The sequence below is a fragment of the Prionailurus bengalensis genome, chromosome A1 (genome assembly GCF_016509475.1).
Source record: "Prionailurus bengalensis isolate Pbe53 chromosome A1, Fcat_Pben_1.1_paternal_pri, whole genome shotgun sequence".
In the NCBI taxonomy this organism is placed as follows: domain Eukaryota; kingdom Metazoa; phylum Chordata; class Mammalia; order Carnivora; family Felidae; genus Prionailurus; species Prionailurus bengalensis.
The window spans coordinates 19,692,612-19,706,390 of record NC_057343.1 but is presented as its reverse complement, the minus strand read 5'-3'; the positions used below and the strand labels follow the sequence as shown (position 1 = coordinate 19,706,390).

The window sequence follows — 13,779 nt, the reverse complement described above, 5'->3', positions numbered from 1 at the left end:
TAACTGACTGAGCCACCCAGGCGTCCCTCATCCATTTTAATATATTTTTTTAATGTTTTTATTTCTTTTTGAGAAAGAGAGAGCACAAGCAGGGGAGGGGCAGAGGGAGAGGGAGACACAGAACCAGAAGCAGGCTCCAGGCTCTGAGCTGTCAGCACAGAGCCCCATGCAGGGCTCGAACTCACGCGCAGAAATCATGACCTGAGCTGGAGTTGGCTGTTAAGCGACTGAACCACCCAGGTGCCCCTCCCCTCAGCAGTTTTAATCCATTGTTGGGGACCATTGAGTTTCCCTTTGGCCTTTATCCAAAAGGTCCAGCAACTAATTTCTTTGGGAGTTTTGGTTCAGTTGGGCTCATTTCACCCGGTACACAAGGGGGAAAATGACAACTGCTTTCCCCAGCTGAGCTCTCAGTTGCTCATTTGGCAAAATAAAATATCACATTTACTGGTTTTTCCACTTTGATTCACAGAAATGACAGACCATATCAGTAACAGAGAATGTGCCTATTTAAGTGAGTCTTATGATTATTGGTCATTTTTTTTTATAATTTTTTTTCCAATGTTTATTTTTATTTTTGGGACAGAGAGAGACAGAGCATGAACGGGGGAGGGGCAGAGAGAGAGGGAGACACAGAATCGGAAACAGGCTCCAGGCTCCGAGCCATCAGCCCAGAGCCTGACGCGGGGCTCGAACTCCCGGACCGCGAGATCGTGACCTGGCTGAAGTCGGACGCTTAACCGACTGCGCCACCCAGGCGCCCATTATTATTGGTCATTTTTGAAGGCAGATCTCTTTGCATTGATAAGGGAAAGAAGTTCATGATGTAGCAAGTGGAAAAAAGCAGGCTGCAGAATAATATGAATAATTTGATATAATTTATGCTTGAATATACATAGACAGGTTCTGAAAGGATACTAAAAAATTAGCACCGGCTACCTTTTGGAGGTTCGGGCCACCTTTTGGAGGTGTTGGGGTACGGTGTGAAATCCTTCACATTTTACTTTATACCCTCTGACACTACTTGAATTTTTAGCCATAAGCATCTATCACATTTTAGGAAAATAAAAGGGCTTTATACTATTGATTTTTCTCCTGCCTCCAGCTGTGGACAAACAGCTCTGTCCTAGGTCAGGTTCTCTGGAGGCAGAGCCTGGGGGTGGAGCTTCATGGAAAGGGACGAGTTGAGGGAGTGGTCTTGGGAAAACGAAATTGCAAGGTAGGAAAGAGGAAGAAGATGGGAAAGAATGTGGCTTCTGATGAAGCCTGGCCTGAATCCGCGGAAAGCTCTGGACTGTGAATGACACCACAGAGCTTGACCTGCCCTGAACCAAGGGAGCTGGGCTTTTACTCTCTCTTCCCCGACTCAGTCCTTAGCTATGAGTAACTGCATATGTTGGGGGGTGGGGACGGGGGTAAGTCTGGGTGCGTCCTGGCAAGCTGGCTGTACTAACCCAGAGTGGGTTTCCGGGAAAGGCTGCAGATGTGAGCCATCAGCCACAGCACCTGCTGCAACTGGGGTGCCCCCGTGGGGCTGGCACAGGGAGTCCCAGCGGGATCTGGGCCACACCTGCTTCCGCCAGTGAACTGGGAACTGAACAGACACTGGCTTCTTTATAAACAAACTTATAAGCTGTAAATCAATTTGTGAACGCCTTTTTGGGGGGGGGGGCGGCTATGAAAAAGTACAGGCTACAGGACATTTTAAAGCTGAAATATTCAAATGAAGAAATAAAGAGTAAAAAAAAAAAATGGTTTGGAAGAATCCAGTGAGACTGCAAGATTTTTGCAATTGTGGGGAAAATCATCAGACAATTGGAAGGGCTTGGAGCTGCTGACCAGGGCCAGAGCTGTCCAGGAAGTGAGTGTTCTAACCTGGGTGTTGATGGTGGGGAGCAGCTTTTTTTTTTTTTTTTAAATATTTATTTTTGAGAGAGAGACAGAGACAGAGACAGAGTGTGAGCAGGGGAGGGGCAGAGAGAGAGGGAGACATAGACTCCAAAGCAGGTTCTAGGCTCTGAGCTGTCAGCACAGAGCCCGACGCGGGGCTCGAACTCACGAACTGCAAGATCATGACCCGAGCTGGAGTCAGATGTTTAACGGACTGAGCCACCAAGGCGCCACCCTCCCCCCCCCCCTTTTTTTTTCTTCACGGACAATGTATATCTCATGATGGATTGATCTGCCTTCTGCTTTGGTTGTTGAGAAAATTCAAATCTAGATTTGAATCCAGGACTAAGTAATCTGGGGAAGATAGGCAAATAAAGGCAGAGATTGATCTTGGAGGGTGATTGGAAGGCCCCAAATTTCATCAGCTTCCTTGACATATTTAGCCTCCCAGAGGCCTAACCATGAGTTCCCCTGCTCTTACCAGATATGCCCCCCACGAGGCAGGAAAGGCTCCCACCTGCTCGTTCCCCCGGACGACTGGCTGCACCCCACCCGCTCCTCAGCGTAACGAGTTTCACCTCCCTGCCAGCTCCAGATGTTATTCAAACAAGCCCATCGCATTCTCCTGCCAGAACCAGAGCTTACCCCCCACCCCACCTTATTTCTACAGAGCATGACCCCTGAGATCCCTGGTTGCTCAGTCTGTTTCTCCGTGCAGCCTCCATGCGGCCCTGCACAGCATGCTGCATCCTCCCTGCCGGACTGTGAATGTATGTGACCAGTGAAGCACCATCATTCTCATCTGTCCAGCAAGCAACTGTTGTGTGCTCAACCATCTCCCAGCATTTAGGGCAAGGGACCCCTCTCTCACCAATGGGGTGAATAGGAGGCAGTCAGAACAGAGAGACATTCTCAGTCACGAGATTTCGGTGCCCTTATTAGAACTTGCCATATTTGCAAACCCTTACTACCTCACCTGGGGTGGGACCAGCATAAAGTGTGAGTTGTCTTTTCTTTGCCTTTGAAACTTTACCTCCATACAATGCGGTAAGAAAGTTTAAAAGCTAACTGATCTAACAAAGAGAGTGTTCTAGAGAAAACAACAGAAGATGCATTTGAGAAACACCCACCTGCTATTTCACTTCTGTGGGCGATACCAAGAGGCTGTCTCCTAAGATGCCAAGATAAGTTGGCAGCTATAGTACCAGGCTGACCTAAAAAGTGAACTATTGAAATTCGACCTCTGTAAACGAGAGATTTGCTTTCTTCTTAGTTCCATACTCATGAAAAGGGAAATTGCCACCAGAATCAATAAGGATTTTTAGGAGTTCATTGTTCTAGAATCCACCATGAACTCGTTTGTCCACCTGAGGATTATGAATTTTATGGAGCAAAATTTGCCTTGAACAGGCCTCTGATGGTCATTGGCTCCTGTGTATGGTCTGTACCCATGGTCATCGCACTGGAGGAAAGAACAAGAGAAGCGTCCCAAGGCCTGGAGGATGACCTCCCCCAGGGTATTCAGGGAAGGCACTGAGGAACAATTGTTCCAAGTTTATGTCATCAACAATGAAAAACGCCCACAAGGAAATGAAGCACAAGATTCATTTATACAAAAGTGCAAGTTTTTGACCGCTTTGCCTCTTCTCGTGCTAAGACAGAGAAGCATCAGAGTGCCCTCATGCTCGCAACTACGATGGAACAGTTCTGGGTCAGTCTGTGACTCCTGCGTGGCCTGAGTGCACAGGTGTGGTCCCCTGACCCACAGAATCAGAATTTCTGGGGGCCATGCTTCTGCATTTTAAGCAAACCCTTGGGTGGTTCTGATGGTTCACTGAGGTCTGTGAGCCACGGGTGTGGTTGGCTCCCGTGAAATGGTCCCATTTTTTTTTTTTTAGCACTCTCAAGTTCAGATGTTATCATGTTAATTTCCCCAGAAAACCATTCCTGCAAAGAAGGGATGGCTGACTTCTGGGTCACTCTTGGCGAGGTGCTTTCATTGTGCCGCTGTTTGCAGTCCGCTTAGCATCAGTGCGGGGTGCACCCCGAGGCTCTGGGTAATAACTCTGAACTTCGCACGCTCGTCTTCCACCAAAACCCCAGATGAGGGAAATGACCCTAACCAGGAATCACATAAAGGACATGCAGCTGATCACTTCCTAGACCCTCTGAAAGTTCTCTCTGGGTTAAGCCAGACCTTGAGAGAACCGTAGTCATGGACAATTTGCCTTGGCCCAGAACCTTTCTGAAAGGTGCCTCGTCATAACCACTTCACCATCTGTTGAAGGAGGCCCTAATAAATTATCATTCAAAGGCTGCTAGTGTCTTTGTATAGTATGCTGAAGATGTCACCCACTGAATCACGCTGTGTTCCCGCTACCAATGGACGCATGTAATATGGTCTTTCAGACTTAACCCATGTTTCTCCTGAGGGGGCGTATTTTTTGACTCCACAGAAAATGGGCAGTTTGTAGCTGATTTTCCTTACCTCTTTGGTGGCAAGGAAACTCAAAGCCAAAAATGTAGTCCAGGTTTTAGTAATTATCAAGGGCCTACGACCAATACTCTCCCTTTGCAAAGGGGGGTAGGGCACATATGAAAGCCGTCACATTTCTTCACCACTCCCTCTAGGTTGAGACTCTAGTGTGTTGGTGTGGGGGGAAAAAGACGTTGAAAACTGCTTTCTAACCATCTTAGTTTTTCCTGTAGTTCTATTTTTTTAATGTTTATTTTTGAGAGAGAGAGAGAGAGCAAGCAGGGGCTGGGGGGAGGGGCAGAGTGAGAAGGGGACAGAGAATCTGAAGCGGGCTCTGTGCTGACAGCAGAGAGCCTGATGCAGGGCTCAAACTCATGAACTGTGAAATTATGACCCAAGCTGAAGTTGGAAGCTTAACCGGCTGAGCCATCCAGGCGCCCCTCCTATCGTTTGATTTTTGACTATATATTTTTTCTTTAATTTTATTGTCTCAAATAACACCACTTAAAAATTTTTTTCATGTTTATTTATTTTTGAGAGAGATGAGATAGAGTGCAAGTGGGGGAGGGGCGAGAGAAAGAGGGAAACACAGAATCCGAAACAGGCTCCAGGCTCTGAGCTGTCAGCACAGAGCCCGATGTGGGGCTCGAACTCACAAACTGTGAGATCATAACCTGAGCTGAAGTCAGATGTTTAACCGACTGAGCCACTCAGGCGCCCCTCAAATACAGCATTTAAAGACCCTCCAAATTCATTGTGAAACAAGATATAAATATAGGGAATGGAATGAAAGGAGGAAATAAATTCTTCTACCAAGCTATTTCTGGGAACGGGGATAAGTTGCCACTTTCTCAAGCATATTTGGTAAGTCATCGTGTATACCAACACAGCTATTTCTGTGACACTCCGGGGATAGTCATGCCTATCAGAAACTGGGAATCGCCAGCATCTGGGACCTGGCTACAGGGGTACCCAATGCACTAGCCTATATCTGCAGTCTAACAGCAAGTTTATGATTTTTAAAAAGATTTTTTTTTTTGCAAGCTCTTTCCACCTTTGCTCAGGCCCCAGCAACAACATCTCAGAAGCATGTGTGTGGCAGGACTGTGGGTGCACGGGCTTAGGTCCTCAGTGCCCACAGATGAAGAGGAGTCAGTGACAAGGAGCCCTTGTCGTGGCCTGTCCATGGCCAGACTCCTCCTGTGAGTCACTCACAAGGGCACAATGCATCACTACGAGGTGAGGACCGTGCTGAGATGTGAGTGGGAGAACCTCCATTTGCCAGGTCCCCAGAACCCCAGGGTCACCCCCAGTGGGACTGTATGGGTCCCCTCACACCTCCTTGTTGAGTCTCAGATCCTCAGGGTCATTCCCAACACAACGCATAGCCGTGATGGGAGCTGGCGGGAGAGAACAAATCTGTTTGCCATCCTAGGCTCTGGCGGTGTGGTCCCTGTGCACTTGGGGAGCCTGCCTCTGCAGAGGGCTGCCAGGCCATTCTCCTCCGCGAGTACAGAGTCTGGCTTCGCCTGTGTAGGCTTGGTTTACTTTTTTGGACACTCTTTTCAAGCCCTGCTCAGGAGTTTGTGTCAGAGATGCTAAGTGAAGTGATGGTTGACATGTGGCCTGGATTGAGCTTACAAATGGGCTCTGCTGGCTTTGTTCATTTGTGTCCAAACAGTAGCTAAGCGACTGGGAGTGACTGGTGAGTCATCACCTAAGGCAGGCAGGGTGGAACGGGGTGCCCATGGAACACCTTGCCTGCTCTAGTGTTGGAGCCCCCGGCATGGAGAAGGTGATGTGGGGCACAATGAGAGTGACTTCGGGCATCCCAGATGATGGCAGGAACTTCGAGTCGTACGCCCTCTAATCTTGCAAGGCTCGGGCGAAGATGAAAACAGCAAAGTCCCAGAGGGGTAGGGGCAAAGTTAAGGGCTTTCTGCCCTTGGCCCAGCAGAGGGCGCTTCCAGCACCTTCTTCCGACCTGGGAGGAACCTGGACCAAATGTAACAGCAGGTGACAGATGCCCAAACTCACCGTGAACTCCTAGGTCCTTTTCTCTGGAAGCAGGGAGAGGAGGCCACATGGATGGCCACTTTGGGGTTGGTCTTCTTACAAAGCACCCTCCCCACCCCCTGCCTCAAAACCAAGCAGTAGCTAGGCACCAGGTAACATACAGAGGCTGTGCACGTGCTGTGACAGAAGCACAACTACGAAGGGGCCACTGTCCCCCTGGGCGGGCACTGCCCCTAGAAACACACATGACAGAGTCTTCACCCAAGATTCTAAAGCATTGGTGCTCCCCCGCTGACGGCACCGCATGGCCTGGTACCCCAGCTCTCAGGAACTTCATCCCTAACGACAGCAGCAGGAGGGATGTTAGTGTTTGCTCTTCGGTATCATCCTGAACTTCCAGATAAATGGATTTGCAAAAGCCTGCCCAGCCCTAACCTGACATCAAGTAGATTTGCTACTGTAGAGTATTTAAACTCAGAGACCAAAAAAAAAAAAAAAAAAAAAAAAAACCAACCAACCAACCAACCAACCAAACAAAAAAACCCCAAAACACCTGCATTAACGACACCACGTGCAACCTGGCCAAAACCTACACGAAACTGGTTTGTGCCAGGAGCACATTACAGAGATGTACACAGATGGCCAGGGAAAGAAGCAGACTCAGGCCAAGCAAAGAATTTGCAGTAGGACTACCCCAAGGCACACAGGGAGGGCACGCTACCCTCCGTGACGCCAGGCTCACGGGCCAGACCGTAGCCCCAGGGGCACTGACTTCCTTGACTTTGGCAGCCTTTATAGCTGCCCTTGGGATGCCCTTACCGGTCCAATCAAACCCGTCTGATTTGGGACTGGGAAAGAGAGCTCTTTCCCAAAAGACACCCGGAGTCATTAAACAGAGCACCTTTCTCCTGTTCATAACAAAGCCACCCAAGTGAAGCTAAGATAGGTCTTGTTGGGAAGATATCCCTTTCTACAATTTCAGGTTGCCCGCGGCTGGATGACAACACAGCAGTAGCAACAGTAACAGCAGTAAAACTTGCTCTTGTGACGGTCATTGGAACTGCCTGTAGCTGGAAAGAGCCTCCCAGTCTTTGCCTCCCTCGCCTCATCCCCTCACATAAAAAGATGCCTCTGCAAACTCATGAGTACAAAAGTCCCACTCTGGAAAGAACCACAGGGCTTCCCCCAGGCCCAGGGAGGCAAGCGCTCCTTTAGTCTGCCTAGAATAAACACGCAGTGCATTTTGGTGGTTTCTTCACTGCCTGGAGGGACGTCTTCTTGCTCTACAGTGTGCCCTCCTCTTGCAATTGTGCATGAGTGTGCAGAGTGTGAGTGGGTGCGTGTTTGCATATACGTGCGCGTGTGTGCATGTGAGTGTGTGGAGTTGCCCATGCGCGAATATGTGCCTGTGTGTGCCGGAGGGGGTGATTCTCAGTCTCCATCGACAACGAATCTCCACCTGGACCACACATAGACACGCCCACTGCACAGGATGAGCAGGACCAGCATGGTGTGGCTGAGCACGAGGACTCCCTACGGCACAGGGGTACAGGGTTTTGTCACAGTAATCTTGAGGCTGCTGGAAAGGGGGAATAAAATCAGGCAGGTAAACGGAGAGGGCCCCGTAATTCCCCGAAAGGAACCAGAGGAAAAGGAAGAGGCTGAGGCTGAGGTAGATATAATACTTGCACACGGTCTGCCTCCAGGGATATGCATCATCGTCCTGGTTGGTTGTCAATCACCACGGCCTTGGCCGCAAGCCGCCTCATCCTGGTAGAGTCATGCAGCAGGAGAGACACCTGGGTTATGGTCGGCAGGGCGGCGGGGGGTGGGGGTGGGGGATGGGGGGGTCAGAGGGCAAGGCAGCAAAGCAGGTGGAGGAGAGGGAATAGAAGCCAGGAGAGAAACAGAGAGAGAGGGAGATTTAATGCGCAAAGTGCCCACACTAGAGTTGGAAATGCCGCCAAGGAGTGAAATTTAATTTTGAAGAATTAGAACTGGCAAGAATGAAGGCATCAATCCTTAGTCAGCATCCTTGGTGGCATTTTCTATTTTGATGTGTGAGCTGCTTTGGACAAGGGATTAGTTGACTGGAATGTATGTCCACACCCAGAGTGTCGCTGCTGCTCTGGTTTGTTTCATCATCCTTGAGGTCATCCCTGGCCTTCCTGGCTCCAGTGACCTGCTCCCCATCCTCCCATGACTGCAAACCTGCATATGGTCATCATCTGAAAGTGTCCTCCTCCCTCCCCCTACTGAATGTCTGTTATGGAAGCAACTTGGTCTGTGGCATCTTGTCAATGGCAGCCTGAGCTAAGACAGATACTAAGTGCTTTTATTTTTAGGCAGGTTGTCTTATTTAAAACAACCCTATGGAAGCGTACATTACTTTCCTCACTTTAGAAACAAAGGAGCTGAGGACCAGGACATTTAAGAATTTCGGCCAAGGTCATGTGTACAAAAAGTGGAAGATCCAGGCACCAGGTCTGTCTTCAGCCAAAGCTGGCTTCCTTTCCACCAAGCTATTCTGTCTCTTGGCCTCTTTCAGTAGCTTCCCTCTTTGGTGACCCTCACAAATATGGCCCAGGCCCTGACCTCACCCACCTATAGGCTGATGGCGCCCTGGCCTGCGGCTCCCTTCCGGAACTTTCCTCCAGACCTCGGACACGTGTGAGGCTCCCCCGAGTGCCCCCAGGCCCTCGGCTCAGTATGTTGAAGACATAACTCGTTACCTTCCATATGCCTCTCATTTGGGTGACACTGTCCAAGCTAGAAACCCGGGAGCCTCCCTGCTCCTCATCTGCTGTAACCAATCAATAGCTACCATGCTGGTTGTACCTCTAGTGATTCTTTCCCCACGAGAAAGAAGAGACAGGGTCCAGCTGTGTTTGGTTCACCTGCCCTCTTGCTCACGACTTTGCGCAGTCACAACACGTGGCTCGTGCCTCAGGGGTGCCTTTGCCCTGCCCTGTGGTCCTCCTGTCTTCTCACCCCCGGCAAGTCACTGTGCTATGCAGTTATGCCTGGAAGCCAGGCGTACAGACTTTCCTTCGACTGTCCCCGCACCCTTCCACCACACGACTTTATAACACGAGTACCTGGTCCTGATTAGAGGGCTGCACAACAGGCCCCCTGCCTCATAAAGGGGGGACCCCAGCAGACTTTCCTGCTACCTCCAGGCCACATCACAGGCCTGGTAGGTTCTGGATGCCGTGGGGGCCTTTCCTCCCGATTTTTTGTCCCTCGTATTCAAAACTCCTTTCTGATACAAGTACCTGCCTTGAAGGGGTATCGTGAGGACTAGGTTCAAAATGGGGCAAAGCCCTTAGCACCTCACCTGGCACATAGTAAGCACTCACTGGGTGGTAGAAATGATCACTGAGCAGTGGGATATTGGGGATGAGGTGGGGCATTAGGGAGGTTAATGGCCACTAAATCAGTGTTTCTGAAACGTTCTTTTTAACACAGTCCTCAGTAACAAATACCTTTTACATCACAACCTAGTAATTGGGGGACCGTGTGTCCTTGTTGGCTCAGAGTCCTGGTTTACGGGGTTTTCCTGGCATGATTATTAAAGCCCCTGTGTACTCTCAAAAGTGTCCCGATTTGGATTAAATTATATGGCCCATATGCCCAAACACACGTGTATGTGTTTATCACACCATGCTTACTGGGCACTCTAGTATTTTTTATTCTATTTTTTTTTAATGTTTATTTACAGAGGGAGAGTGTGCGAGCACAGGTGGGGGAGGGGCACAGAGAGGGAGCGAGAGAATCCCAAGCAGGCTTTGTGCTGTCAGCGCAGAGTCCGACGTGGGGCTCAGTCCCACAAACCGTGAGACCGTGACCTAAGCCGAAGTTAAGAGTCAGATGCTGAACCAACTGAGCCACCCAGGAGTCCCTCTATTCCATTTTGTTTAATGGTCACAACCTTACTAAATTCACTTCATGATCTTCCAGTGGGTCATGACTCAGTTCTTTTTGGTGATCCTGGGAAATGTCCACTCACTGATGCTCTGCTTTCTCGTCAACAAGATGCAATACCGTGGTGCTATTGCTGCATTTTAGAAAGGATGCTGGGCACTGTGGCGCAGTGTTCCGAGTGGGTTAAAGACAGAGCATTGGTATCACTGGCAAACTTCTCCATCTAGGGATTCTATAAATCTGTTTGCTCTTGCTCTCTAACAGTTACGGACTCACTGTGTATTACCTCACTACGATGAGCACAAAAATTTAATTTGGCTGCAAACAGTTCTAGATTGCCAGGAAAAAAAAAAAATCAGTGCTGTTTATCAGGGCCCTAGTTTGTTCATTAAAATAAATTACCTTTGGGTTCTGGGCCGGATTTCATAAAGGAAAAGTTTGCCGTTGTTAAGAGGAACAGACCCCATGGACGGTTAACATCTCCACAGGAAAGTTTCACTTCACGGCCTGATGATGAGGTAGCCAAGTGAGGGAGGGCTGAGCAGAGGTGATTACTGCTGAAAACGTTGCCCTTGTTTTGAACATCTCTATGGCGCTCGGTTCATTAGGGCTTTTCCCCTCATACCACGGGGCCACAGGGGATAAGAAGCCCCACTGAGCAGAGAGCCTCTGGGTTTACTTGGAGCCAAACAGAGTCCCAGCTGATCCCGTGGGGATGTTGTCACGGGGGGAGGGGGGGGGGAATGCGTGTTATTGCACATTCCAGAACACCGCCCCTGCCTTGCTGTTAGGAGTTGAGGGCATTTCATGGTGACGTAACCTCAGACACAAAAGGTTCAGACCTGCTTCCCATGACTTGAGCTGGTGGCTGCTGATTACATAGAACAGCAAGACACTCCTTTGATGTCCTAACCAATATCCTGACTGATGCCACTGGCCAGCATCTTCAGAAGGCCCCAAGCACCACAAAGACGCTGGCAAAGAAATCAGACAGTGCGTCCAAATGAAATTTTATATATGGCACTCCTGATGGTTTTCTTCTGTGTTTCATCTCTATGCAACCATTTTGGAAAAACGGATGCTTGTGTTTTCTAGCTTTTGATACAGGAAGCTTTGAGGGCGGCTTGGACGGTTGGGAAGGGTCACTGGTGAATGGATGTGGACCTAAGATACCTTAGACCTGAGGTGCTTTGGACAGGTGGGACATTTCTGTGGGCCAGGGATTTTGACACCTGTAGACTCTCCAGGACCCTTGATGTTTTTTTCTTCTGTCACTTTTCCTGTTAAAACAGATGTCAGTACAACCCAGGAGCAGATCGGCTCCCTACACTGACATGAACTTGAGAGTCACAGAGAAGCCCCTCCTCCCCTGAAACATCAGAGTTTAACGTCTGATTGATGACTGCAGCTAGTGGTTTCTGTGCCGGTCGGTTGAGCGCTAGGAGAGACACAGAAATAAGAGCTGCTAAAACCAAATACATTTCAACCAGATGCAAACTCCACTGCCCTCCACAGGAACCTTTCTAAAAAGAAGCAGAGAGAGGCCAAGATAACGCCGGCTCAATTCACAGGTAGGATTAATTGGCAGTCAGCCACTCCTCTGCTTCAACTGTTGTCAGACCCAAGCCACAAATTAGCACATTGCTCTCAGGGCGGCAGGAGGGAGGCTACCGCAAAGATGCCCAGCTCTGGGCGAATGCTCCTCATCAGGAAAAACCCATGTGTCTGCAAGCAGACTTCAGGATCCACCTTGCCCCACTGCTTCCATAACCCTGTGCTTAGGGAGGGAAGTTGTTCTGGCTCCTCCGTGAGTAGCAGACAATTAAAGGATGTGTGTCACGTGCCTGTAAGTTAAATTTCTGCAAAACTAAACAGTGGATAAATAGACTTCACCTTTAAGGCTCCAATGATCCCACCCGCTAGCAAATAGAGAGGGATGAGGGTCTGTATGGGGCAGTCCTCCAAAAACTTCATCCCTACAGAGCGGAGAGAATGAAAAAGGATGAAGAGAAGTGCATTCAAAAGCATAAAGCCAGCTGGGAAGATGCAGTAGACTTCTGCAGAGGCCCAAATGCTCCTCATGGAAACTGTAACCCAATCCCCTGCTTGTGGAGCATGCCCAGTCTCACTGGCCACTTGATCTTCAGGATACTCAGGGGACTAAGTGGCTGTCCCCCAGACGTCAGGTAGAGCAGGGACCAGATATCACTTTGTCTGGGTATGAACCGACTGTACCCTTTCTTAGTGGCAATTTTAATTCCCATAGCAATGCCTTCTCTACTTTTCTCCAGCCTCTGTCTTCTAGGCCTATTATTAACTAGTGGTGGTATGGTATATTATTTAAAATATACGAAAGGGGGTGCCTGAGTGGCTCAATCGGTTAAGCGTCCGACTTCGTCTCAGGTCATGATCTCGCAGTTTGTGGGTTCGAGCCCCACATCGGGCTCTGTGCTGACAGCTCAGAGCCTGGAGCCTGCTTCAGATTCTGTGTCTCCCTCTCTCTCTGCCCCTCCCCTGCTCACACTCTGTCTCTCTCTCTCTCTAAAAAATAAACATTTTTAAATTTTTTGAAAAAAAACCTAATATATGTATACATACATATATATGTATATATATATATATACACACACACACACACACACACACACATATATATATATATATATATATATACACACATACACACACACACACACACACAGATATATGTATATATAAGAAATGCCCATTGCCCTCAGTGACCAATCTGGCTCAAATGACCAGGCTTTGGATGTGTCCTAGCACACATCTTGGCTGTGCACAGACATTGCTCAGTGAATGTCCCTCACACTTCCCAGCCCCCTGGTGGGTAGCCAATGCTGTGTGACTACTTCTAACCGATGGGCTGTGGGACAGTATGGGGCCAAAGCATTTAAAAACTGGCACGTGGCCCTTTGTTTTGTTCTCCTGCTTTGACCACCTGGAATCCATGGGTTGAGATAGTCAGTGAGCAAGAATGAAGTCATTTGGAGTGTGAAGTCATCACATTACCCTGGGGGAGTCTTCTGGAACCCTGGAGAGGCTCCTGACTTACAACGGAACGTTCATGAGCAAGAAATAAACCTTCATAGTGTTGAGCCGCTTCATAGTGTTGAGATTCCGGGTTAATTTGTTACCACAACATAGTAAAGTTACCCTGACCAATACGTTTGTCAATAGAGCCCAAGAAACGGGATGCTCACTGTAAAATCAAAGTCTTCTGTTAAAATGACATTTAAAGTTTTAGCTTCGATTTGATTTTTATTTCCCATGAATGCATTAGAGGCATGGGTACTTAGAGGAAATAAGCCATTTCCCCACGATGATACCATATTCCACTGAAATTAACAAAAATTCCTGGGTATACAGAGACCCACAAATTCAGGACCCCAGAGCAAAATCAAATACGCACATTGCTGCAATTGTCAACCTGTGGAGGCTTGCCTTCCTAGATA

General features: G+C 48.7%; 1 protein-coding gene across 1 annotated transcript; it reads right to left on the bottom strand.

Annotated features, from left to right (window-relative positions):
* Positions 1–7,640: 7,640 nt before the first annotated feature.
* On the bottom strand, positions 7,641–12,280 carry TMEM272 (transmembrane protein 272). The gene is given in 4 exon segments (XM_043603905.1): positions 7,641–7,915; positions 7,917–8,114; positions 8,116–8,181; positions 12,200–12,280. Coding segments are annotated over 4 exon segments (447 nt in total). The 3' UTR covers positions 7,641–7,813.
* Positions 12,281–13,779: the final 1,499 nt, after the last annotated feature.